Source organism: Lethenteron reissneri, chromosome 61 (genome assembly GCF_015708825.2).
Source record: "Lethenteron reissneri isolate LAM-NWPU_2019-01 chromosome 61, ASM1570882v1, whole genome shotgun sequence".
Lineage (NCBI taxonomy): Eukaryota > Metazoa > Chordata > Hyperoartia > Petromyzontiformes > Petromyzontidae > Lethenteron > Lethenteron reissneri.
This window is the reverse complement of record NC_083839.1, coordinates 8643614-8671437: the sequence shown is the minus strand read 5'-3', so window position 1 is coordinate 8671437 and position 27824 is coordinate 8643614. Positions and strand designations below refer to the sequence as shown.

Genomic DNA, 27824 nt, shown 5'->3' with positions numbered 1-27824 from the left:
TGAACGCATCTACCGCGTTATAGGAGAACAGATTGTACGCCGAACTTCTCTCACACCATATGCAGCCAACCGCACGAATCGTTGCTCGTGCGTGCGCATGCGTAGATTTTGTTCCTGTTGCTGGGCCCGCCGGTACGAGGCGGCCGTCCTTACCGTGAGATCGGTCGCTCCATCGCCACGCTCCTGTCGGACGAGGTGGGGCCACCACTCCCGTACCTTGCACACCTCGCACGCACCACGCACGCACCTCGCACGCACCACGCACGCACCACACACGCACACAGGAGGAGGGGTGTGAGGAGGAGAAGGAGGAGGAGTGTTCCGCCACGTCGTACACTTCGTTGACGACAACGCTGCCGCAACACGACCCCTCACTCATCAAGTTTTGCTCGATAAACTCGCTGGACATTATCGGGGAGGCGAGGAACACGCGGTTCTGCGTCGTGATATGACGACGGCGATGGATGTGGCGATGATGATGACGACAATGACGATGGCGACCGACAACACCCGGATCTGTCCCGTGACCGCCTGCCAGCAGCAAGCCTTCCACATTTACACACGTTGGCCTCAAAGTGCACCTAGCCTGGCACAAGCATCGTGGTGACATCTCCGCCTCCGGATCTCAGGCAGGTCCTCATTACTTGGGCTCATCACCTGGTCTCAGACAGGTGTCACATGTCCGAGCGTTGTCTGAATCACACCTCAACTGGTCCCTATCACGCCTCAGCTTCACCTGCCCCCCCCCCCCCTCCAGGTGTTCCACGCTGTGGCCTACAGGGCGCAGGGGCGGCACGAGCTGCTGCTCGGGATCGACGAGTTCATGGAGCAGGTGCTGGTGCTGCCCCCCGGCGAGTGGGACCCGTCCATCCGCATCGAGCCCCCCAAACACCTGCCATCGCAGGTGAGCACACGGCATCGTCATCAACAACAAGAAGCAACACCGATAGCAGTGCAGCCACCATTCACCACGACGCGACAACAACATCGTCATCACCGGCGATCACTCGGGGTCGAGCACATAGTTGTCAAGCCATATGGTTCACCCCGTATTCTTCTACAGGGAAATGTAGTTTTTAGGTCCATAAGGCATACGGCCGTTTCAATACGGGCAAAAATAAATGTCTGTTTGTTTGTGTTTCTCATTTGTGATGGCACTTTGTACGATGAACGTTGAGATTTATAAGGGCACGCGGTGACCACGAAGATCTTAATTGGTCTGTAATAAGGTGGGCACTGATAAGGGGTTGACAGGTATGCAAGTTTGTGGATTGTCCTTTTGGCGGATCCTGTTTGTGGATCTTCAAATGGCTGAAGAGGCCGGTCCCTTGCAGTGTGGGCAAGGGAGCGTGACAACAAACACAACTTCCAGAGCAATAAACAACAAACAACAATATCCCGCGACCACGACATCCACATAAACCACCGCCACAACAGCAACATCAATGACAACCAATACAGCCGCGATTCACCAATAAGCAGCAGTGACATTTCCACGGTGCACTTTGAGGCCACGTGAAATGTCGAAGGCTCGCTGCTGGCAGGAGGTCACACAGGAGAGAGCCAGGTTACCATGGGTTAATTGACTGAGATGATGGCAGTTGCACCAGCTGTACCCCCTACTGTGCCGACAACAACAACACAACAAGAAGCAACAAGAAACACAATCAAAAGAGCAATAAACAACAAACACACAACAGCCCGCAACCACGACATCCACAGCAACCGCCGCCACAACAGCAACGACAACAACCATAACAACCACAACAGTCATAAACAAACAAATGGCACAACAACGACTTCGAATAATATAAATGAAAAAAGAGCAATGCTCTCATTACATTCGAGTAAGATGGGTGGTGGGATACTGGGGGCCTGCAGAGATTAATTGTGGGGGGCACCATGTCAGTGAGATCCTGCTGGGAGGGAGGGGGAACACAGGGACACTGGGTGGTGCAGGGCCCACCTCAGTGGCCCCCTAGCGCCGGCCCTGGGGGTGGAGGTCAGGGACCTGGGGGTGGAGGTCAGGGACCTGGGAGTGGAGGTCAGGGCCCTGGGGGTGGAGGTCAGGGACCTGGGAGTGGAGGTCAGGGACCTGGGGGTGGAGGTCAGGGTCCTGGGGGTGGAGGTCAGGGACCTGGGGGTGGAGGTCAGGGTCCTGGGGGTGGAGGTCAGGGACCTGGGGGTGGAGGTCAGGGACCTGGGGGTGGAGGTCAGGGACCTGGGGGTGGAGGTCAGGGTCCTGGGAGTGGAGGTCAGGGACCTGGGGGTGGAGGTCAGGGTCCTGGGGGTGGAGGTCAGGGACCTGGGAGTGGAGGTCAGGGTCCTGGGGGTGGAGGTCAGGGTCCTGGGGGTGGAGGTCAGGGACCTGGGGGTGGAGGTCAGGGACCTGGGGGTGGAGGTCAGGGTCCTGGGGGTGGAGGTCAGGGTCCTGGGGGTGGAGGTCAGGGACCTGGGAGTGGAGGTCAGGGTCCTGGGGGTGGAGGTCAGGGACCTGGGAGTGGAGGTCAGGGACCTGGGAGTGGAGGTCAGGGACCTGGGGGTGAAGGTCAGGGACCTGGGGGTGGAGGTCAGGGCCCTGGGGGTGGAGGTCAGGGACCTGGGGGTGGAGGTCAGGGACCTGGGAGTGGAGGTCAGGGACCTGGGGGTGGAGGTCAGGGACCTGGGAGTGGAGGTCAGGGACCTGGGAGTGGAGGTCAGGGTCCTGGAGGTGGAGGTCAGGGCCCTGGGGGTGGAGGTCAGGGTCCTGGGGGTGGAGGTCAGGGACCTGGGAGTGGAGGTCAGGGTCCTGGGGGTGGAGGTCAGGGACCTGGGGGTGGAGGTCAGGGACCTGGGAGTGGAGGTCAGGGTCCTGGGAGTGGAGGTCAGGGACCTGGGAGTGGAGGTCAGGGTCCTGGAGGTGGAGGTCAGGGCCCTGGGGGTGGAGGTCAGGGTCCTGGGGGTGGAGGTCAGGGACCTGGGAGTGGAGGTCAGGGTCCTGGGGGTGGAGGTCAGGGACCTGGGAGTGGAGGTCAGGGACCTGGGGGTGGAGGTCAGGGACCTGGAGGTGGAGGTCAGGGCCCTGGGGGTGGAGGTCAGGGTCCTGGGAGTGGAGGTCAGGGACCTGGGAGTGGAGGTCAGGGTCCTGGAGGTGGAGGTCAGGGCCCTGGGGGTGGAGGTCAGGGACCTGGGGTGGAGGTCAGGGACCTGGGGGTGGAGGTCAGGGACCTGGGGGTGGAGGTCAGGGACCTGGGAGTGGAGGTCAGGGACCTGGGGGTGGAGGTCAGGGACCTGGGGGTGGAGGTCAGGGACCTGGGGGTGGAGGTCAGGGACCTGGGGGTGGAGGTCAGGGACCTGGGGGTGGAGGTCAGGGACCTGGGGGTGGAGGTCAGGGACCTGGGAGTGGAGGTCAGGGTCCTGGGGGTGGAGGTCAGGGACCTGGGGGTGGAGGTCAGGGACCTGGGGGTGGAGGTCAGGGACCTGGGAGTGGAGGTCAGGGACCTGGGGGTGGAGGTCAGGGACCTGGGGGTGGAGGTCAGGGACCTGGGGGTGGAGGTCAGGGACCTGGGAGTGGAGGTCAGGGACCTGGGAGTGGAGGTCAGGGTCCTGGAGGTGGAGGTCAGGGCCCTGGGGGTGGAGGTCAGGGTCCTGGGGGTGGAGGTCAGGGACCTGGGGGTGGAGGTCAGGGACCTGGGGGTGGAGGTCAGGGACCTGGGAGTGGAGGTCAGGGACCTGGGGGTGGAGGTCAGGGACCTGGGGGTGGAGGTCAGGGACCTGGGGGTGGAGGTCAGGGACCTGGGAGTGGAGGTCAGGGACCTGGGAGTGGAGGTCAGGGTCCTGGAGGTGGAGGTCAGGGCCCTGGGGGTGGAGGTCAGGGTCCTGGGGGTGGAGGTCAGGGACCTGGGAGTGGAGGTCAAGGTCCTGGGGGTGGAGGTCAGGGACCTGGGGGTGGAGGTCAGGGTCCTGGGAGTGGAGGTCAGGGACCTGGGGGTGGAGGTCAGGGTCCTGGAGGTGGAGGTCAGGGACCTGGGAGTGGAGGTCAGGGACCTGGGGGTGGAGGTCAGGGTCCTGGAGGTGGAGGTCAGGGACCTGGGGGGTGGAGGTCAGGGACCTGGGTGTGGAGGTCAGGGACCTGGGGGTGGAGGTCAGGGACCTGGGGGTGGAGGTCAGGGTCCTGGCGGTGGAGGTCAGGGACCTGGGGGTGGAGGTCAGGGACCTGGGGGTGGAGGTCAGGGACCTGGGAGTGGAGGTCAGGGACCTGGGAGTGGAGGTCAGGGACCTGGGGGTGGAGGTCAGGGTCCTGGGGGTGGAGGTCAGGGACCTGGGAGTGGAGGTCAGGGACCTGGGGGTGGAGGTCAGGGTCCTGGGGGTGGAGGTCAGGGACCTGGGAGTGGAGGTCAGGGTCCTGGGGGTGGAGGTCAGGGACCTGGGAGTGGAGGTCAGGGACCTGGGGGTGGAGGTCAGGGACCTGGGAGTGGAGGTCAGGGTTCTGGGGGTGGAGGTCAGGGCCCTGGGGGTGGAGGTCAGGGACCTGGGAGTGGAGGTCAGGGACCTGGGGGTGGAGGTCAGGGACCTGGGGGTGGAGGTCAAGGCCCTGGGGTGGAGGTCAAGGACCTGGGGGTGGAGGTCAGGGACCTGGGGGTCAGGGACCTGGGGATGGAGGTCAGGGCCCTGGGGGTGGAGGTCAGGGACCTGGGGGTGGAGGTCAAGGACCTGGGGGTGGAGGTCAGGGACCTGGGGGTTGAGGTTAGGGCCCTGGAGACGCGCGAGGGTAGAGAGGAGGGTAAAGCAGCATGGCCCGGGACCAAGCAACGTGGGCCCAGCACCAACAACGACAACAAAGACAATGACAACGACAACAACAATAACGGCCACAACAACAACAATGACAACAGCGTCAACAATAATGACCACAACACCACCAACGGCGAGCCCCAGGGTCAGCACCAATGAGGCCAAGGGCAGCCCCCGTGGCAGAAGATGCCTGGGACAGAGACGGGAGGCGCCTTGTTGGGGGTTTCCCCCCTTCGGGAGGCAGGATATGGGAGTGGGGGGGCGGCTGCCATTGAATGACGGATTTATTGGTTGATGGATTGATGAATGGATTGATTAATGTATCTGATGGAGTGATTGAGGCATTGGCTGAGTGATTGATTGGACTATTTTACAGGTAAACAGATAGGTTAATTTCCGATTGGATGGAATGATTGATGTTTCGACTTATGGAGTTCTTTGATGATTGTTACCGGTCGGTTAGATTTCATCCGTGTCATTGGTTGGTTCCCAGTAAGCGTGGAACTTTGGCCCTACTTTGGCATGTTGGTGCCGAGTTGGTTTTGATGACTCGTCTGATTGCTCGATTTGTTCAGTGGAACGTAAAGCCCCGATGCCGGCAGGCAGGGTGAGCGCGCTGCGCGTGAACGGAGGTCTATGTTCCACGTCTCTCACTGCTCCCGGGTGAATGGGACAGGAGAAACGGAAAACTTCGCCGGTGACCAATGGAACCGGAGTCGGGGTGGAGCCCAAAGCTCCCGAGCACAGCCTGGGACCTGAGCTCCAGCGCACGGGCAGGTAATAACAATTATTATAATACTTAACAACCATAACCTCTATTTATGAAGCGCCCTTCATGTTGAAGTTATCTCAAAGCACTGCACGTAAACATAAAGCTACGCTCACAAGTATGGATTAAGCGGCATAGAAAGCCGATGATAACAATATCAAGGATTACACTCGAAATTGCAATTAAATGAAGAACTATGATAAAAGCGAATTACAATAATAATCATAATAATGACAGAGTAATACAATCAGACAACAACAACATAATTCAACAGAAAGTTTGTTGGGTTAGATCACGATCTAACCCAACATTTGGCGTCATATGGTCCAACCCATGTGAGACTAGGCTCTAAGGAAAGCTGTCTCGGGTGTGGACCAATCAACTTCAAGGACAGTGCACATTATCAGAGTTATGTTTTTTTTTGCATTATGACTGCAGGTATTGTGGTCTATGCAAACATGACTCCTTGTAAAAAAGGTGTCAGTTTTGTTGCCAGATAGAAGGGTAAAAAACCAATTATAACATTGGTTGTTGTCTATAGCGGGGCGTGCGGGAAATTGCTACTTGACGGGATCTCAAGAAGCAGTTCTGACACGTCCATTTCCGCGGGCCGTTCTTCAACACGCGCAGAGTGAGAGAGAGATAGGGCAGCGCACTGCCTTGTGGGAGTTAACCTCACGGCCTTGACAGCACGGTCGCAGACAAACCCCGTGAGCGAAAGTAGACGGGACAAAATAAGTAATGTTTAAAAATATTTTTTTTTTAAACACGCTTTAATGAAATGTACCGTACAAGTAATAGCAGAACTCTACGACTCCAGGAAGTGTCCCCGAGGCTTGCCATAACGTAAGGGACCGTGGTGATTTACAGCCAACGTGAGTTGAGCGTGGACAATTAGACCCAAGCCGAAACATAACATATAAAAAAAATATTGCTTAAATTTTCTTTTTTTATTATACAATACAGAATTGTCATCAGTATGACATGCGTATTCCAAGTTTTCAGTCGATACGACATTGGGAAGTGGGTTAAAATTGAGTCACAAGATTTGAGGATACGACAACAGACAGAGTTGAGGATACAACAGACGGAGTGAGTTAAATAAAAACGTGTAAAAAACCCCCAACGGTTCCGCGAAGTAAAACGCAAGTGCGGCAACGAGGCCGGAGCTAAACTACCACGAGGCTATAAACACAATGTTTTATTTGTGCAGGTGTAAGGCCCCGCTGACCTGCTGTGTAGCTATTTTTAGAAGCGACCTGGCCATAATGATAACACGACCACGTGGCTTATCATCATCACTACGTGGAGATGTATAGCAGTAGCCAAACACTCGAAACCCGTGACGCTGGTTCTAAATGTAGAGGGGGAACCCCGGAGGGCACGGAGGAAAATCCACATGACCACAGAGAGAGAGATACGCAAACTCCAAATTTACAGCAGGCGTCAGGGCGCGAGATGTTAACTCCGTCGTCTGGTATACAGGAGGTCGTGGGTTTGATCCCAACCCTGACACCTGTATATTTACAGTTTGCATGTTCTCCTCGTGGTCGTGTTTTTCTCCAGGTCCTGCAGTCCCCCCCCCCCCCCCACACATTTAGAATCAACATCACGCGTTTTGAGTAATTGGCTACTTCTATAAATTTCGACATGATGATGACGATGAGAATCCAATTGGTCGAGTTATCATTAGTGATGGCCAGGTCGCTTCTGAAAAATAGCTACAGAGCCCAGAGGGCCATCACCTGGTCAAATAAAAAATTGTTTTCATTAGTTTTTAGTAAACCAGGCGAGGTAGTTAACATCTCCTGGCTTCTGTTGGGCCCCGTGGAGCGGCGTGAGCGGCGCGAGCGGCGTGAGCGGCTCTCGTTCCTGCCAGGCTCTTTGGGGGGCTCGTCGGGGACGTGCGGCGGAAGGCGCCGTGGTACTGGAGCGACGTGCGCGACGGCACGAGCCTGCAGTGCGTCGCCTCGTTCCTCTTCCTCTACTGCGCCTGCATGTCGCCCGTCATCACCTTCGGCGGCCTGCTGGGAGAGGCCACCGACGGCTCCATCGTGAGTCGCACGCACACCGCAGTGGTGCACGGTGGCACCACGAGGTCATGACCCCCCCCCCAACACCCCGTGACCCCCACCCCACGACCCCCCCCCCCCACCCCCCGGGGCCAGGCAGTCACGGCGCCACGTCTGTCCGGACACGCAGTGAGGCTTCGTCACTTTTTCCCGTTCATGTATGTTGTACGAATGTTGTATGTACGTTGTGTGTATATATGCATTCATGAATCCACCCCGGCCCCCTTTGACCTTCCCATGCGAAGGACTCACAAGTTGGCCATCACATCTATCCCTCTATTTATAGAACGAAACAGGAGGATTTAGTTTGTTGTCATTCCTGACGAAACGTCGTACTTTGTAAATGTTGTGGATTTACTCTCCAACACAACACCGGTGCTCTGCTAGTAATTGCCATATTCTGTTTATGTGACAAACCTTACTAATTGGCAGGTGGTGGCGGGTTTAACGACACATTTATATATTTACGCTATCGAACCCAAAAAACCTGTGTTATGGATGTTGTGTGTATGTTGTATATACGAACCTTATGGCGGGATAAATGGAAGTGAGATTAATAATTAATTTATTTTTGGCGACTCCGTCCCACCGCGCACGAAAACGCCGCGACCCGCGTGGCGCGGATAGTTCTGTTGTCATTGTCGTGTCCAAGCGCAGCAGCAGCGAGGACGAATGCGCAGAAGAGCTGAACAAGCGAATGCGCTCCATGCTCGGCTATGAGCAGGATCATAAGTCTTATCCAAAGCTGCTCAAACTGCCTACACGATTTAAGTCCTTAATTCTAGATTTGAAGCTTTCGTGACTGCAAAGATTCATATTCTTAGGTTTTTCGGTTAAGTCACGTAAGTAAAACATCAAAATAAAATAAAAATAAAATAAAAATAATAAAAATAATAAAAATCACAATTATTATTTTTATTATTTTTATTTTATTTTTATTTTGATGTTTTACTTACGTGACTTAACCGAAAAACCTAAGAATATTTAAGTCCTTAATTTGTCATCACGGTTTGCACAATACAGTGAATCTGCTCTCTAATCTTCATGATTATTTGTGACCTACCAATGTCTACAGGCAGGATCAATCGATGACAATCCTATTACCTTCAGATATTTAACAGATGAGATGCGTTGCACCGTTAATTCCTCCTGTTTGATAATACTTATCTTGTCCGTATGCATCTGTAGAGTAACATTGGTATAAACGCTTGTTACAATATAAGCAGCGCATTGAAGATGCGTACTATTTTATGTACTGTTTACAAAGTGTGTTCACATATCCACACAGAGAAACACGATGATTGACAGAGGGGTGTAAATTATTTTTAAATAGTGTATTTAAATAGAGGTACTCCAGCTAAGTAGTTTTCAGTTTTATTATGCATAGTTTAAAATACAACACTTGCCACCATCATTCAAACCCATTGGTGAAAAAAGCGAAGTTTTTGTTTACATTATAATATAATGTTTACGCGAGAGCCGGGGGCTTATGGGACCCCGAGGTCCCGCCATAAGGTTCTTATGTTGAGCTGTATGTGTGCGTTGAACTTCTTTCGCGCCGTACATAGCCAACCGTGCTCGTCGGAGGTGCGGGGGAAGGACCACAAACTGAACACAACAACAAGCTGCAGTTCTAAAGAAAGCGAGAGGAGTGAGAGCATTGGCAGTCTGTTAACCATTCCCGGTGGGGGATCTTGGTCTTTGTCTTTTTAGAGTGCCATGGAATCTCTCCTGGGAGCCTCCATGACCGGCCTGGCCTTCTCCATATTCGCGGGGCAGCCTCTCACTATCCTGGGCAGCACAGGCCCAGTACTCGTCTTTGAAAAAATCCTCTTCGGATTCTGCAAGTGAGTCGCTCAATAATGAATGCCACCGTCACCACCACTACCACCATCATCAACACCACCACCATCATCACCACCATCATGACCACCACCATCATCATCACCACCATCATGACCACCACCATCATCAACACCATTATAATCACCATCATTACCATAACCACCTCCACCATCATCATCACCACCACCACCATCTCCACCACCACCACCATCGTCACCAGCTTGAAGAGGCTGTGGAGGAGACGATGTTCAGGGTGAAGATGGAGGTGAGGGTGGAGACGGTGACAATTTATCACGTCCATGTCAGAGTTGAGATGGTGGTCAGTATAGGTGAGATGGTGATGTTAAAGGTCAGAGTAGAGATCGAGTAGGTGGTGATGGAGGAGGAAGCAGAGGTGAAGATGATACTTTGCTCATACCTCTCTCCTGATGTTGTTGATGATGATGGTGGTGGTGATGGTGGTGATGCAACGTACCATACCGCACCATAATGTGGATTCTCGCGGCGGCGGGGGGTGGTTGCATGGGGCAGAGAGAGAGAGGGGTCATGGACGGAGGAAAAACCAGGAAAGTCCGGAGCTTTGCACCTTAAACTGCTAAACTACTAAAACTAAACAATGTTTTATCTTGACTTAAAACGTTCGAGACTGCAGGAATTCATATTCTTTGGATCTTTCGGTAAAGTCACGTAGATAGGTTCAAAGAAAATAACCAAAAACTACGATGTTTCGATCGCAACACAAGCTTGTTTCTTTTTTTAATCTATCTGCGTGACTTTACCGAAAGACCCAAAGAATATTAACAATGTTTTATTTTACCATCTAAGGCCCACTGAGCTATGTATCTATTTTCAGAAACGACCTGGCTATCACAAATGACAGCTCAATGAAGTGGCTTATGACGCGGAAAAATGTATAGCGGCCAAACACTCTAAACGCGTGACGTTGATTCTAAACAAAGAGGGGAAAAACCGGAGAAGACTCCACACAACCGCGGAGAGAGAGACAGCACACGCGAACTCCAAATGTACAACAGGCGTCAGGGTTGGGATCGAACCGACGACCTCCGGGCGAGGAAGTTAACATCTCCTAGTGACCGCGGCACCCTTGACCAGGGGGGTGTGCATCTCCTGCGTCTCCACGTGTGCCCTCCGCCCCCCTCGCTCCCCCCCCCCCCCCCGGTGCGTGTAGGGCACACGGCTGGTCGTACCTGTCGCCCCCCCCCCCCGTGCGTGTAGGGCACACGGCTGGTCGTACCTGTCGCCCCCCCCCCCCCGGTGCGTGTAGGGCACACGGCTGGTCATTCCTGTCGCTCCGTCCCCCGTGCGTGTAGGGCACACGGCTGGTCGTACCTGTCGCCCCCCCCCCCCCCGTGCGTGTAGGGCACACGGCTGGTCGTACCTGTCGCTGCGCGCGTGCATCGGCCTGTGGACGGCGTTCCTCTGCCTGCTTCTCGTGGCCACGGACGCGAGCTCGCTCGTGCGCTACATCACGCGCTTCACCGAGGAGGCCTTCGCCGCGCTCATCTGCGTCATCTTCATCTACGAGGCGCTGGAGAAGCTCGTACGCCTGGGCGAGGAGTACCCCGTGAACCCCCGCGTGGACCTGCAGCGGCTCACGCACTACTCGTGAGTGGTGGCCGACGCACGCACGCTCTTCCTCGTCGTCTCTGTGCGTGCGCGTGAGTAGCGGGGGGGGGGGGGGGGGGGCACAGCTGGTGTGAATCTGCTAGCCATCTCAGTCGGTCAACCCCATGGCACCTGCAGGGTCTGTCTCGGTGACTACCGTCAACGAGCCTTCGACACTTCACGTGACCTCAAAGTGTGCCGACGTCACCATCACTTAGTGGCGAATTCCGGGTGTAGCGATTGGTGTGAAGCGGTAGTGTAGTAGCGGTCAGCGCGCTGCGCTACGAACTCGGCCACCCGAGTTTGATTCCTGCTCACAGCCAACACCAGAGACGATTATCTGAACCGGTCTTGGGCCTCCCCTAGGTTGACTCGGCCAGAAATAAGTACCTGGGTGCAATGTAAACATCGCCACTGGGGAGACAAAGGGCGTGGTGTTGGCCCCCTACCCCCTCGTGTGCCGTGCGACTCACGAACAGAACTTGTCCCCAACAGTCTGTTAAGGCTACACGGGGGATCTTTGTCTTCGTTGTGAGAGAGAGGGAAGTTTGCACGAGGCTGCCCCTTGTCAGCCTCTCTGTCTCTCCCTCTCTCCGTGTTCGTTCTCGAACCTCCCCGAAGGTTCTCCCGAGCCCTCCTCCACCTCCACCTTCTTAGCGCTCTCGTCCCTTCCTCCTCACCCGTCCCTAACCGTGCTCCACTCCCCGTGCTTTTCTCCCCTAAGCCCCTTGGATATCCCGTGCACCTCCACCGCCAGCTGTATGTACAATCAATATCTGCATGTTGAACTTCTTTCGCGCCGTACGTAGCCAGCCATGCTAATCGGAGATACGGGGGGAAGACAACAAACTAAACATTAAAAGCCAGTTGTAAAGAAATGAATTTTAAATCTACATGATTTAAAAGTGCATCGTTCTCGTGGCTTCCTTAATACCGAATGGAAGAGCGTTCCAGACAGAAGCAGGAGTGCATCTGAAAGCGCGCGATGCGGTGGCCGATGGTTAGCCAAAAGCCGCTGCTGCTGCGAGGATGACTGCAGTTTGCGTGATGGTCGTGCCGACTCACCGATGGCTCACTAGTCCGGTGTGCCGTCATTAGCTCAGCGAGCACCGGAAGGACACGGTCGGATCTTGCAGTGCCCGTCCACGACACGTGTCAACTGGGATTCATTAACTGAACTTCGGCGGCTTTGGGAGACCCTTGGGTAATGCAACGGCTCGGATAATAACAGCTCGAGTTTGGCACCATGTCTGGGCGATTCCCCTACGCACGGACAGCAGGGGGAGAATGTTCCCACAGCCCCCGTTCAATGCTCCCCAGCTGAGCGGCGGAACGACGGCGTTGGAGGACGCGTGACCAGCGTGGGGCGGCCCTGCCTCGCTCCCCGCCGTGTGTGCACGCGGCACGCACGTGCGTTCTACAGTGTGTGTGCCGCAGGTGCTCTTTGCAATGCATGCGCTGCGTGGTGTGTGTGCTGCAGGTGTGCTGCGTGTGCTGTAGGTGAGTTGTGTGATGCATGTGTGCTGCAGGTGTGCTGTGCAATGCATGCGCTACGTGGTGTGCGTGCGCTGCAGGTGTGCTGCAGGTGTGCTGTAGGTGCGCTGTGTGCTGCAGGTGTGCTGTGCAGTGCGTGCGCTGCAGGTGCGCTGCTGCGTGTGCTGAATGTTTGCTGCGTGCGGCACGTGCTGCAGGTGCGCGTGCGTGGCTCCCGCGGAACCCAGCAACGAGACGCTGCGCCTGTGGGAGCACCACAACTTGACGGGGAGCGCCATTCCCTGGGGGAACCTCACCGTCAGCGTGAGCCGGCACCGTGCCGTGGCCGTCACGGTCACGCAAACCATTTTCACCGCACTCAACGTGCGCAGCGCCAGCGCTCCGCATGGGTTTCCTTTGGGGGTGGGGGTTGGGCTTCCTCTCCTAGCTTTAGACCAGGGGGGTGGGGAACCTTTTTTCTGCCAACGATCATTTGTATATTTATAACATCATTCGCGGGCCATACAAAATTATCAACTTAAAAATTATCCTGTTATATTTGGTCAAACATTTAATAACTCACCCCTAATGTGATGGCTGGAACTGCTTCTCTTTGGCGAGGCGTGTGATGTGAGCTGGTATTGATGATGTTGCTGCTACTCGCAACTGCTTTTCCAGGTTTGCTCCGAGATTTATTGAGTTTCGAGTCCCGCCTGCGGTTGCCTTGGCAGGGCCACACCAAATAATTTGGTGGGCCTTATACGGCCCGCGGGCCGGACGTTCCCCACCCCTGCAAGTTTAAAACAACAAGAAATATTAAACGTACAATGTATATATGGCATTGGTCAAACACATCCCAGTGCTGAATAACTACCTGCAAAAGGTTTCAGTTTGGTGTTTTGTCATCTTAACGCCTGTTTCATTGCCAGAAAGGGTAAAACCTATTCTTATATTCTTATACCTGCAAATGGCTCTATTGGGATCACACGCAGCATTATCGGCTCCTCCTGCGAAAAACTTGGCAGGACCCTCGTGGTGAAGAGTCTTAAGGTTATCACAATCATGATACTAATACAATAAAGAAGGCAGTCTGAAGTAATCGGTTTTAAAATGGGTTTTTATGAACCTATTGTGACCCAAATTCGATTTTTTTATGTGCTCACAGCTAATAATGGAATCGATCCTGGGCCTCCCCTAGGTTGACTCGGCATTAAATGAGTACCTGTTGTGGTGTGTTAACACATTAGTCCTGAGGAGACAAAGGCGGTCGGGCGTGGTGCTGGCCACCCACCTCCTTGTGTGCCATGCCGGCCTTCATAGGTGCTACTCGCTAACAGCACTTGCCCCAACGGTCTCTTCAAGTTATACGGGTGATTTTGTAGTTGTATCTGTGTGTGTGTGCGTGTATCTGTGTGTGTCTGTGTGTGTCAAGGCCGTAATTATAATATATATTGGGGGACACACATCCCCCCCAATATTCAAATATGCTCAAAATGTCCCCCCCCCAAATATATTGCTATGCAAAAATTGCTATGCTATGTAAATAAAAACAACAATTTGCTAAACCTTGGCCACAATATCTGGACTTGTCTTCATATAAATCAATGCGTAAATTTCTGTTTATATGATTGTGGTTATGGCTGTACTTTATTAATCCCTAATCTCTGTCATTACATACAATGAAACAAGAAATGGTAAAAAAAGTAAAAACAGAGCAATGTAATACAATACACTATTCGACATTATTGTAGAAAAAAGTCCATCCCATGTGTTCGTGATTTTTTAAATATTTTAGGCAGGAAATTAATTTTCAAATGTATATATTTTTCTGGGTTGGGACCCCCAGACACCCGGGAAGATTTGGTCCCCCCCATGTTGACTCCATGGCTACGGCCTTGGTGTGTGTGTATCTTTGTGTGTATCTATGTGTGTGTATCTGTGTGTGTGTGTATATATCTGTGTGCGTGAGTGTATCTGTGTGTGTGTGAATGTATGTGTGTGTGAGTGCATCTGTATGTGTGTGTATATCTGTGTGCGTGAGTGCGTGTATCTCTGTGCGTGTGTATCATCTGTGTGTATCTGTGTGTATGTGTGTGCGTGCAGGAATGCTTGCGCCTGGGCGGGGGGTTCGTGGGAGCGGCGTGTGGCCCCGGCGGCCCCTACGTGCCGGACGTGCTGCTCTGCTCCGTGCTCCTCTTCTTCTCCACCCTGCTCTTGTCCTCCTTCCTCAGGCGCTTCAAGACCATGAGATACCTGCCCACCAAGGCCAGACACCTGCACAGACACCTACACAGGCACCTACACAGACACCTACACAGACACCCACACAGACACCTACACAGACACCCACACAGACACCTACACAGACACCTACACAGACACCCACACAGACACCTGCACAGGGCACCTATACAGACACCTACACAGACACCCACACAGACACCTGCACAGACACCCACACAGACACCCACACAGACACCCACACAGACACCTACACAGACACCCGCACAGACACCTGCACAGACACCTGCACAGACACCTACACAGACACCTACACAGACACCCTCACCGACACCCACACAGACACCTACACAGACATCTGCAAAGGCACCTACACAGACACCTACACAGACACCTGCACAGACACCTACACAGACACCTACACAGACACCTGCACAGGCACCCGCACAGGCACCCGCACAGACACCCACACAGACACCCACACAGACACCCACAGACATCTACACAGACACCTACACAGGCACCTACACGGGCACCTACACAGGCACCTACACAGACACCTACCCGGGCCACGCTGGCAAAGCCAGAGTGATTTGCTGCTCAAATCAGCAGCAGTGAAGCATCGGTGTTCATCTCCCATTGACAGCCCTGAGCCAGTGGTGTAAATTCCACGTTTCTATGACAGGGACGAGTCTAACCATAGGACAACCACTGTCGACTTCTCCACTCAGTGGCACTTGTTTTGTTGACCCCCAGGGAGACGATGGCCTTTGTGGGAAGAGTGGCGAGTGTCGGTGAGGGGCGCGTGGTGAGTGTCGTGTGTGCGGAAGGGGACGAGGAGCGCATTGAGTGGGGGTGACATGCGGGTGATGAGCGTGTCGAGTGAGTGCGGGTGAGTGCGGGTGAGTGGGGGTGAGCGTGGTGCCCGTGCGTCTCGGCGGGGTAGGTACGTGCCGTGGTGAGCGACTTTGCGGTGTTCCTCACCATCGTGAGCATGGTGCTGGTGGACGCCATGCTGGGCATCCCCACCGCCAAGCTCCACGTGCCCAGCGCCTTCAAGGTGGCAGCCACACCGCAACACCACCACACTGCCACACCACTATCAGCCACACCGCAACACCGCAACACCACCACTACACCGCCACACCACTACACAGCCACACCACTATCAGCCACACCGCAACACCACAACATCGCCACACCACCACACCACCACTACACTGACACACCACCACACCACTACCAGCCACACCGCAACACCGCCACACCACTACCAGCCACACCACCACACTGCCACACCACCACACCACTACCAGACACACCCTACCCCCACCGCACCACCATACTGCCACACCACCATACCGCCACACTGCCACCCCACCAAACCACCACACCATACCACCACACCACCACACCGCCACACCACCACACTGCCACACCACTATACATCTACACAGCCACACCACTAAACCACCACACCACACAGCCACACCGCTATACAACCACACCACACAACCACACAGCCACACGACCAAACCACCACACCACACAACCACACCACCCACCGCCACACAGCCATGCCACCGCACCGCTATCAGATGTAGTTTGGATTTGAGGTTTCCGCAGTGTTTGAGGAATCCGTGTTTTAACTTTATTTGGCTGTGGCTGGGGGGCGGCTGGGGGTGCGAATCGCGTCCCCACCAGCGATTATCCCGCGAAGAGTATCCCTCGCGGCGGCGACTTTGTTCCAAGAAGGATGAAGGGAGCGCAGTTGAAACAACGGGAAGGAGGGGGGAGCACACGATGTCCCCCGGCTGTTGACAACGCACAGCGTTCCCTAGAGGTGGGGGCAATCTGTGTGTGCGTGCGTCCCTGTGTGCGTGTGTGTGCGTCCCTGTGTGTGTGTGTGTCCCTGTGTGTGTGTCCGTCTCTGTGTGTGTGTGTCCCTGTGTGTACGTGCGTCCCTGTGTGTGTTCCGTGACTCCGGCAGCCGACTCGAGACGACCGAGGCTGGCTCATCGACCCCATCGGGCCCAACCCCTGGTGGTCGTCGCTGGTGGCGATCGCCCCGGCTCTGCTCTGCACCATCCTCATCTTCATGGACCAGCAGATCACGGCGGTCATCATCAACAGGAAGGAGCACAAGCTCAAGGTACCGCCGTCGATGGCGGGTGGGTTTAATGCCCGCAGTCCCCGAGTGAACGAGCGCGTGTGTGCGTCCCTGTGTGTGCGTGTCCCTGTGTGTTTGTGTGTCCCTGTGTGTGTGCATCCCTGTGTGTGTCTGTGTGTGTGTGTGTCTGTGTGTGCGTTGGCCTCACCCATCATGGTATGAAGGGCGCTTTACAGAGAAAAATTCGCAGTCATAGTAGTAGTAGTTACTATCACCACCGTGTGTGAATCTTCGCCGGGTGACCATCACCGCTGGTGGCTGTGGTGGTGGCTGTGGTGGTGGCTGTGGTGGTGGCTGCGGTGGCTGCGGTGGTTGTTGCGGTGGTAGATACGGTGGTGGGTGCTGCAGTGGGTGTGCTGGTGACTGCAGTGGTGGCTAGAGTGGTAGCTGCGGTGGTGGCTGCGGCTGCGGTGGTGGCTGCGGTGGGTGCGGTGGTGACTGCGATGGTGACTGCGGCGGTGACTGCCGTGGTGGCGGGTTGCCGGTGCGTGCGCAGAAGGGCTGCGGCTACCACCTGGACCTGCTGTGCGTGGCCGTCATGCTGGCCGTGTGCTCCGTCATGGGGCTGCCGTGGTTCGTGGCGGCCACGGTGCTGTCCATCTCGCACGTCAACAGCCTCAAGCTCGAGTCGGAGAGCGCCGCGCCCGGCGCTCAGCCGCGCTTCCTGGGCGTGCGCGAGCAGCGCCTCACCGGGGTGCTCATCTTCCTGCTCATGGGCTGCTCCGTCTTCATGACCAGCGTGCTCAAGGTGAGCGCCGCCGTACGGAGGCGCCGGCAGGGAAGGCCCTCGCCAGAGAGGTTTTTCGCTTTCTCCGCAGCGAAGCGTTTTGGCGCAGCGGGGGCGCAGCGGGGTGGAGCGGCGTCCGTCGGTCCGCCTCGCCCCACCACGCGAGAGATGGCGACCCGGCTTTACAAGTGGGGGGCCGGGTGGGCGGTACGTTGGGGGGGGGGGCTCGTTCTCCCCCAACGGTGATGGGGGAGAAGGGCGGGAGGGGGAGGTTAGATGAGTGTGAATGGGGGCCGGGAGGTGGGGCTGAGACGAAGCTGCAGATGTTAAGTAGGGGGGGGGGGGGGAGAGTGAAGAAGCGTCGTCTGTGTGGAGGAGCTGTAGCTGAGGGGACGGGCACACCGTTCAAGGCATACACATTATGGGAGTCGGTGTTCTAATTCTGCGGGAGAGACGAATCGCAAATGAGGAAGCCCTGGGACGATTGGTCTCACTGGGTTCCCTCTGGGCTCAGAGTGACGCTCGCTGACCGCTGACGCTCACACCGCGCTTGTGTAACGTCCCTGCCGCAGTTCATCCCCATGCCGGTGCTCTACGGCGTCTTCATGTACATGGGACTCTCCTCCCTGCAGGGCATTCAGGTACCGCCGCTCGCCCCGTGGTGCACAGCGGTGCGCCACGGCCGCATCGTCACGTCACGGCGCAGAACGGCACAGCACGCCATAGCACGGCACGGCATAGCACGGCATGACAGAGCCACAGCATGGTCTGGCACTGCACGGCACGGCAAGAGACGCCACGACACGCGTGAACCCCCTCTGGCCCTCCGCACGTGGCTGGGCACAAGACGGGTCCAGGTGCTGTCGGCGAGCATCTATTAATGTGGGCAAGGCACGCAAGGGAGTGGGTGGGGGGAAGCCTTTTGTCTCCTCACTGAGGAGGGATTGTGCGTGTCCTCACTGGCTTGCCAGAGCACGATGGCAGTCGCCATCTGTGTTCCATCTATACGGGGATCGAGTGTTACCCCCCCTCTCTCTCACTCGCCTGGGTTTCTCCGGGTTCTCCGGTTACCTCCCTCGTGGATGGGCACTCGTTAAGGGAGTTGGCCAAGCACCCCAATATAGGACCACAGAGCTTGGGGGAGTGTCGGTGTCCAGTTCTGGCTGCCCTTCCCACTTGCCGGTGAGCTTCGCGCGCCTCTGTGAAATCAAATGAAAACCACCACGTGCACGCACAGGTTTTCAGTTTCAAAAACGACACACAATCAACGCAGTGCAATAGATGCGGAATTGATGTTGGGGTTGGGACAAATATTTGTTGGGAAAGTTTCCACCACCGCACAAAAAATAACAGAGGTGGCCAACCCCACACACGGCCGCCTTTGTCTCCCCAGTGGCGATATTTACACACTACACCAGGTACTCATTTGAGGCTGAGTCGACCTAGGGGATGCCCAGGACCGCTTCAGATAACTGTCACCGGTGTTGGCCGTGAAAGGGGAATTGAACTCGGATGGCCGGGTTCGGAGCACTTTCGTGCACGCACGCACACACACGCACACACACGCACACACACGCACGCACACGCACACACACGCACACACACATCAACAACCGCCATTCGCCACTAAGTGGCGGTGACGTCACCACGATGCTTGTGCCAGGCCAAGTGCACCTTGAGGCCACGTGAAGTGTCGAAAGCCCGCTGGCAGGAGGTCACGGGGCAGACCCAGGTGCCACTGGTCGACTGACCGAGATGACCGAGATGACTGGCTGATGCACCACCTGTGCCCCCTACTGTGCCAACTTGCTGTGCTTTAGCCACCCGGCGCTCCGCTCGTTGTTGTGAGCGTCGCTCCTCCGCCCTCCGTTGTTGTTGGAGGGCGACTGCCTCCAACTGCCCAGTAGCGTCCTTCACGAGCCTCCTCCACTGAGGCCGATCTTGACACCGCTGGTACCAGTCATCGGCAAGTCCACTCAGCTCCACGTCCTCCTGTACCACATCACTCCATCTCTTCTCCAGCCCGTGCCGCGCCCGTCTAGCCCCCTCGATCCGGCCGAACAAAAGCTGTTTAGGCATGCGGTGGCTGGGCATGCGGGCTACATGACCCAGCCAACGCAGCCTTGCCTGCCGGAGGAGCTCACTGATGGGACTTTGCCCAGATCTTTCAAGGATTTGTGAGCTCCTCACACAATCCAGCCTGGTTAAACCCAGGATGGATCGTAGGCAGGCCAGCCTAAATGTTTCCAACCGGCGAAGATGCTCCACCAGGGGGGTCCACGTCACGCACACACACATCGCACACGCACGCACACACACATCGCACGCACACACACACACGCACACACACACATCGCACACACGCACACACACACGCACGCACACACACACGCACACACACACGCACGCACACACCACGCACGCACACACGCACATACGCACACACACATCGCACGCACACACACACGCACGCACGCATGCACGCACGCGCACGCACGCACGCACACACACACACAGACACGCACACACACATCGCACGCACACACGCACACGCACGCACACACACACGCACACAAAAGTTTCGTGCACTATGGGCGGGGAATCGAACTCGAGTGACCGTGGCGTGCGGCGGTGCAGTTCTTCGAGCGGCTCAAGCTGTACGGCATGCCGGCCAAGCACCAGCCGGACGTGGCCTACCTGCGGCACGTGCCCCTGCGCAAGGTGCACCTCTTCACCTTCATCCAGCTCGCGTGCCTCGCGCTGCTCTGGGCCGTCAAGGCCTCCCCCGCCGCCGTAATCTTCCCCATCATGGTGAGGTTGGGGGGGTGGTGGGGGGGTGATGGGGCGGGTGCACCACCAACTCCCCTCCCCCATAGCGGGAACTGGGCCCGCCGCTGCAAAGTGATAGAACGAGGGCGTGAAATATCAAAGCAGAAATTATGATGATGGTGGTGATGGTGATGTGAAGTAGGTATGTCATGCCCAAACAGGGTTGCGCTGGACATGTGCGTGCCCATATGAGGAGGTATGGAACAGCAATCGATGGAAATACAAGAGATCCCAATGTCATGCTGGACGATGTCATGCTTGACGGTCCGAAAGAAGTTCTACATACACACATACACCGCACCTCCGATTAGCACGGTTGGCTATGTATGGTGTGAAAGAAGTTCAACACATACAGGCACACCTTGACATACGCGATTGATGCGTTCCTGAAAAACGCGCGTATTTAAAAATCGCGCATGTCAAATGTTATTTTCCCATAAGAACTAATGGTAAAGAAGGGGGTTTGGGGATTTCACTGGCACTCGCAGACATAATCACCGAAATTATCCTAGCATATATCAATAGGCCTATTACCAGCAACACTCCCCTTTTGTATCTCCCTCTGGGCCCTTAATTCTTAACCACTTGTGGTTCTCTCGCTACAGCATCCTCTAATTAATTACCCCCTCACTACATGTGTTCCTTTGCTACAGCACCCTCTCATTAATGATTACTTCACTACCTCTTCCCTTGCGACAGTCCCCTCTCTCTCATCCATTATCCCTTCACCACCTGTGCCCCTTCCTCTCCGGATGTGAGACATCCAGCCACCTGTGTTCCTCATTATCCCTCACCACCTGTTCTCTTTCTAACTTCTCTCAGCGCTTGCTTTCTTAACATTTTATAAATCTTTAGTAGCTCCGTGTAACGATTCTTCTCCATTTAGTCCCCTACAATTGTAACTACAGGCAGTCCCCGGGTTACGGAAGGGTTACAATTCCCGAGAACGATCTGTAACCCGCATTTTCCGTATGTCGGAAACTGAACAATTTCCCCCATAAATCAACGAGAGAATCCCATCCCCGGGAATCGTTGTGCCTCCCCTACCGTCTTCTCTCTGTACTGCGTCGCGTTTTCCATCACTCCCTGTGTCGTATATCGCTGTACATACGCTCTGCACTTCCTATGATTATTTAATTTAATCGAATATCTACCCGAACACTACAAAATAATTAAACTAATGGAGCATATACTGTATCCAGTTGTTTATGAATACCACGAAACATTTTTATATTAATTGTTAACAGAAAGCAGTCACTTCCGAATGTTCGTTCACCGTGCATTAGTCTCGGCCAAGACTTCTCAGATCGCTGTTGGCTGAGATTATAAGCAATCGAATTTTAATTGTGTTAAATAAAGTACATACAGCCAATACCTCATGAAATAAACTTAAAATGAAGAAACTAGCAATAGAAACATGGGAAAAAAAGATAGAAAACAAACAATTACGAAACGCTACGCAAGAATAAGAATTACGTAACGCTACAAAAATTTACATTTACCTGAATGCTTGCTCGGCGGTATTCATCCTTAACCTCACTGCGCTGCACTACTTTGCGCTTACGTAACTAACGCATACATTTCCACACATTTAAATATTTGTTGACATGATTTATCGGAGCAATTCTGTAAAGTCGGATTTCCGTAAGTCGGGTCTTCCGTAACCCGGGGACTTACTGCACGGCAGAGTTGCGTTGTGTAGACAAAAGGGAGGCGCGCCGGTGTACACACGGCGAGATGCTGCACAGTATAGCACACTACTTAACACATTCCTGCGGAGGGAGCTGGTAGGAACGTTGGGTTGCTCGGTCAATGGCCAGGGTCAACGGCGGCGTGGTGTATTTTTCAAATATGCCCTACTGTGAGGGCGGGCACAAGCCGGCGTGAGTAGGTTAAACGTTGAGTTTTATAAGGGCATCACGGGGTGACCAGCCCCTCCCCACCCAGCCCCACCCCTCCCACCCCCCACCCAGCCTCACCCTCGCCACCCAGCCCCTCCCCACCCTCCCCACCCAGCCCCTCCCCACCCTCCCCTCCCCACCCAGCCCCACCTTCCCCACCCTATCCTCCCCACCCTGCCCCTCCCTCCCCACCCAGCCCCTCCCCACTCTCCCCTCTCCACCTAGCCCGACCCCTCCCATTTTTGGATGCACAACGGACGGACGGACACAATACTCCGCTGTGGGCTGGTGGAACCAGGAGGTTCCTACCAGTATCACGCTGCACTGGCTGCTCGCCGTGGCATTGGGTCGCGGTGCCAGGCTAGGGTGGCGCGTATGTCGCGATGGAGATGGCGTTACTCCGAAATTTGTCTCGCCGATGTCAAAAAACATCTAAATACAAAGCGGCACGTTATTCCAAAAGGGCGTACCACTAAAGCGCGTAAACCGGGGATTATCACAGTTCGCTACGTACGGTGCGAAGGAAGTTCAACATACGTACACCGCACATCCAATTAGCAACGCGTGCGGTACGGCGCCCTACCAATCCCCGTACCGCTGTGTGCCGTGTACCCCCCCCACCGCACCCCCCCACCGCCGCAGGTGGTCGCGCTGGTGTTCGTGCGCAAGCTCATGGAGCTCTGCTTCTCCAAGCGGGAACTCGGCTGGATCGACGACCTCATGCCGGAGAGCACCACGAGCGGCAGAGCGGCCGACGGTAAAAGCCAGGAGGTGAAGGGAAAGGTACGGTAATCGATCGCTCGCTCAGTCGGTCGGTCGGTCGGTCTTTATTCTGTGTGCCACTCATTGCACCTCAATAAAGGGGGCATCGGTGCGCGTTACGGCAGACACGTGAACGATACCGGGGGGGGGGACACGGAGCAGCAAACGGGGATGAAGATAGAAACTCGGCGTGACCTCAGCGGCTAGCGCCGACCGAGCAAAGTAAATCGAAATCGTGGGCAACATAAAGTTGACTGTTGCGCTACGAATAGCGGTGAAGTATTAAATAAAATGGCTATCACTCATTTCCCATTGATCCAATCCATTCATCGTCATTTACGGTCATCAATTTCGCTTTCACCGAATTCACGCATCATCACAGATTCGCCCCCATTGCATCCTCTCATCTAGTTAATTCACCTCATCTCCAACATTTACATTCTTTGTAAAGCGTCTTGGTTAAGGCGCTATATATAAATTCCGTTAAGATAAGAACATGAATAATAAGCCAAGAAACGTATATATTGTTTTCCCCCTTGTTTATTTTAGGGAAAGGCGAGTGTGAACAGCTGCGTCGTGTGCAGACCTCGTGATTGAGAGACGCTTGGCGCTTTCCCGACGTCCGGTGGCAGGCAGGCATCTTTATTGCGATTGCACTCGAGAAGGCTTCGTACCCCCCCCCACCCCTAACGTCGGGGGAACAATTCCTAGGCTGGGCAAAGTCTCGCGCCATTCCTGTAGATCAAGAGAGTGCGTATGAGCGAATGGAAGGAGACGCGGTTATGCAAGGTAGATGGTAGGGACCGCTCTCTCCCTCGCCGGTAATCTGCGGTGGCTAGGAGATGTTAACTACCTCGCCTGGTATACAGGAGGTCGTGGGCTCAAGCCAAACCCTGACACCTGTATATTTGGAGTTTGAATATTCTCCCCGTAATCGCGTGGATTTTTCTCTGGGTCTCCGGTTTATCCCTCCCCATTTCACGTGTTTAGAGTTTTTGGCTACTAGAAATCTCCACGTGATTAACCGCCTATCTTGGCTATCATTTGTGATTGCCAGGTCGCTTCTGAAAAAGAGCTACATAGCTCAGTGGGCCCTTACCTGGTAACAATGAAAATGATTCTTCGTAAGAGTTTCTAGCAAGTTTAACTGGTCATGCTATGGGCTCCTGCGTTACTGCGTTTGTCGCCCTGACGCTGCTTCTGGCAGGTTCCTGAGCCGGTCGTGGGGGTGACGGTCATAGCACCGGACGTCTGGAGCGGAGAGAAATCCCAGCAAGTCCACCAGCAGCACATAAATGACAGGTACCACAGGCTTGCCGGCTGTCTGCCCATGTGTGTACACGTCGGGGCAGTAGTCGCAATATTGGACGGTGATATTCTAAATCCTGTAAATGTCCGCAGATTCACATTTATCATGGGACCTTTTTTGCCAGTATCAAAGAATGAAAAATAAGAATAGGTGTTTACTCTCTCTGGCAATAAAACAAGAGGAGTTAAGATGTTCAAACACCAAAGAGAAACATTTTACAAGGAATCAGTCTGCATTAACCACACGGTACTTTTGGTGAACATGCAAACAAACATGCTCTGAAAATAGTGAATGCGTTGTCTTTTAAACTGATTGGCCTACACCAGAGACAGCAGCCTTCTTTATGGCCATGTCTCACCGGTGTCAGACCAGAGAACGCCAAAAGGCGGATAGGACAAAGACAATGCACGTGTCAGAGCATTTATAGCATGGGGCCGTTTTACCAGTATCAAATAATAAAAAATAAAAATAGGTGATTACTCTCTCTGGCAATAAAACAGGTGTTAAGATGTTCAAACAGCAAATAGAAACCTTTTGCAAGGAATCACGTTGCTGCATTAACCACAACTCCGTGTGGTGAACATGCAAAAAACATGCTCTGATAATAGATGGCATTGTCGTTGAGACTGATTGGCCTACACCAGAGACAGCAGCCTTCTTGGCTGCAAAACTTAAAGGGTAAAACCTATTCTTATTATTCAGATTCACATTTACCTATTTAGTTATTTGTCGATTGGATCCTTTCCTAACGTTGTTTACGTTTGGCTTCTTTTGGACGTCGTGTCGTGGATACGGAGCTCTCGTAGTCCGTACGCAAGCGTGAGAACTCTCAAGCGACCAGGATAGAAGTTTCCTTTGCAAGAGTGACGCATGAAAGCCTCAACCGAGTCTCAAGACTCCTTTGTTCAGGAGGGTCCTGCCAGGTGTTCGCAAGTACAGGGGCCGATGTTGCTGCTCTGTGTGATGCCAATTGAGTCATTTTCAGGAAATGTTTTGATCCAATACCGACTGCAATGTTTTCTTAGCTCCGGGAGGAACCCCGGAGAACATGAAGAAGAAACTCATGCAGGGCAGAGGGATAGAGAGAGAGAGAAAGTACAAACTCCACGCAGAAAGCCGCGCGAGTTGGCAAATCAAACTCAGACCCCTTCTTGCTGTGAGTCGCGAGCATTGGCAGCCACTGCCGCCACCCTGGTGCCCAGAAACCAAAAGGCTGTCGGGACAGACGTTGCGAGGGACGGCGGCCGAGATGGTTGAAATCTCTGGCTGCGGTTCACGTGCACTCTTCTGGGTGCTTTGTGTTCTTTTGTCCACATCGCTACTTGCTTCGTCGCGGTGCTGCTTTATTTCATTTCCAGTTTTGTTTCTGTTACTTCGATGGCCCAGATCGATCGTGCAGATCGAACTCGTCCTGCTCTCTCTCGAGTTCTCACCCGGTTACACGCTAATAACTTGAAACTTGATGCGGCTTTTCTTTGCGTTCATCATCATTACCACTATTATCACCATCGTCATCATCATCACCATCATCACCATCATCACCATCACCATCGTCAACATCACCACCATTATCACCATCATCATCACCATCATCATCGTCATCATCGTCACCATCGTCACCATCATCACCACCATTATCACCATCACCACCATCACTACGATCATCACCATCATTATCACCATCATCACCACCATCATCACCATCATCATCACCATCAGCAGCAGCAGGAGCAGCAGAAGCAGGAGCAGCGACTCCTGCGCAGAGGGGACGTTGGCTCGGCACGGTGCGGCCCCCGGGACGGCCGCCGTCACCGCCGCCGCACGGCACGCGGAGAGCGGCCTCTAGCGACGCCGCTCGCAGCAGCAGCAGCAGCAGCCGCAGCAGCAGCAGCAGCAGCCGCAGCAGCAGCAGCAGCAGCAGCCGCAGCAGCAGCAGCAGCAGCCGCAGCAGCAGCAGCAGCAGCCGCAGCAGCAGCAGCAGCCGCAGCAGCAGCAGCAGCAGCATCACGCGGCGCTGTCTCGGCAGTCGGGACCGAGCGCCGCTCACCATTCACCCCCCACTCCTGCGGCTTCCTCCTCCTCCTCCTGCTGCTCCTCCTGCTGCTGCTCTTCCTCCTCCTCCTGCTGCTGCTCCTCATGCTCCTCCTGCTCCTCCTGCTGCTGCTCCTCTCCACGATGCATCGCAGCGATCCATCACGCCATGCAGCTCTGCACTGGTTTTCTCCGGGTTCTCTGGTTTGCACCCAAAGTGAAATCAGGCATGCAGTCCAAACTGTATTTCGGCCTGAACATCCCCAATGGTGGCAATTGTTGTTGTTGTTGCAGTGACTAAATTGGGATCACATACAGCAACGTCGCTCCCCCACTACGTGGAGAACTTTCCAGGACCCTCCTGGAAAAAACTTGAGACTCAGACTTCCCGGGTTAACGAGCGTATTCATAAATGAGAATTCAACCAGGGGGTCTGACATTTTATTACGAATTCCGGAAAAAACCTCGATATTTCAAAGAGCCGCAGTGCACGCGAGTACGAGACGGCGGTCCTCAGACTGTCACGAGGAAGCCCGAGCCCAGTGCATTGTATTCACCCACACGAGGCACCGCGAAATTGTAAAACAAAGCAGTGAATTCTGTTGCCGTCTCAACCTCGTGAGCCATGAGATTCCACTGCCCTCCAGAGTGGAGTCGTACCTAGGCTCGGCTCGGGTAGCGATGACCAAATACCTATGAGGCCCCGCTGCAGCTCCTCTCGGATTAGGGGGCCCAGTCAAGCTGCAGGTCCCGCACCTCCGATTAGCGCGGTTGGCTACGTACGGTGCGAGAGAAGTTCAACGTACACACACCGTGCCTCCGATTAGCACGGTTGGCTGCGTACGGTGAAAAAGAGGTTCAATATCCATACAGGTGTGTGGGGGGCCACTATAGCAGCGATACCCCACTAAGAAGAGTGAACGGGGGGGGGGGGATGTTTGGTGGCACAAGGCCCACCTCAGCCCCACCCCTCCTGCTAGCGGCAGCGCTGATGTGTGCCGCAGCCTGGTATCAAACTCAGGTGACCAGGACTGCCGGGCAGCGTGCAAGGCCACGGCGTGAAGTTCCGCACCCAACGTGATGCCCGCGAAGCGCGCACACGGACCTGCTGCTGCGTGTTTCCCCGTTATCTTCCACCGAATGTATTTGCAATAAGATGCAGCGCTTTCTCTGTAGCGATGTTGCTATTGGAGGATGTGGGTAAGGGGGGGGGGTCGATTTACGGCCTTGTGGGATTGGTGTGGCTGGGGTGGGAGCGAGGCCGGGGTGGGAGTGTGGTTGGGGTGGGAGTGTGGT

General features: G+C 54.8%; 1 protein-coding gene across 1 annotated transcript in view; it reads left to right on the top strand.

Annotated features, from left to right (window-relative positions):
* Window positions 1-27590, top strand: part of LOC133358284 (electroneutral sodium bicarbonate exchanger 1-like) — a 50473-nt gene extending 22883 nt beyond the window's left edge. Inside the window, exons 8-23 of the mRNA XM_061576520.1 lie at window positions 107-195; window positions 758-904; window positions 5450-5550; window positions 7422-7596; window positions 9328-9461; window positions 10840-11085; window positions 12777-12882; window positions 14662-14823; window positions 15746-15859; window positions 16790-16951; window positions 17466-17717; window positions 18269-18337; window positions 20334-20507; window positions 23069-23209; window positions 24396-24490; window positions 27509-27590. Coding sequence (XP_061432504.1) covers window positions 107-195; window positions 758-904; window positions 5450-5550; window positions 7422-7596; window positions 9328-9461; window positions 10840-11085; window positions 12777-12882; window positions 14662-14823; window positions 15746-15859; window positions 16790-16951; window positions 17466-17717; window positions 18269-18337; window positions 20334-20507; window positions 23069-23209; window positions 24396-24490; window positions 27509-27590 — 2249 coding nt within the window. The remainder of the gene's footprint in view (window positions 1-106; window positions 196-757; window positions 905-5449; window positions 5551-7421; window positions 7597-9327; window positions 9462-10839; window positions 11086-12776; window positions 12883-14661; window positions 14824-15745; window positions 15860-16789; window positions 16952-17465; window positions 17718-18268; window positions 18338-20333; window positions 20508-23068; window positions 23210-24395; window positions 24491-27508) is intronic.
* Window positions 27591-27824: the final 234 nt, after the last annotated feature.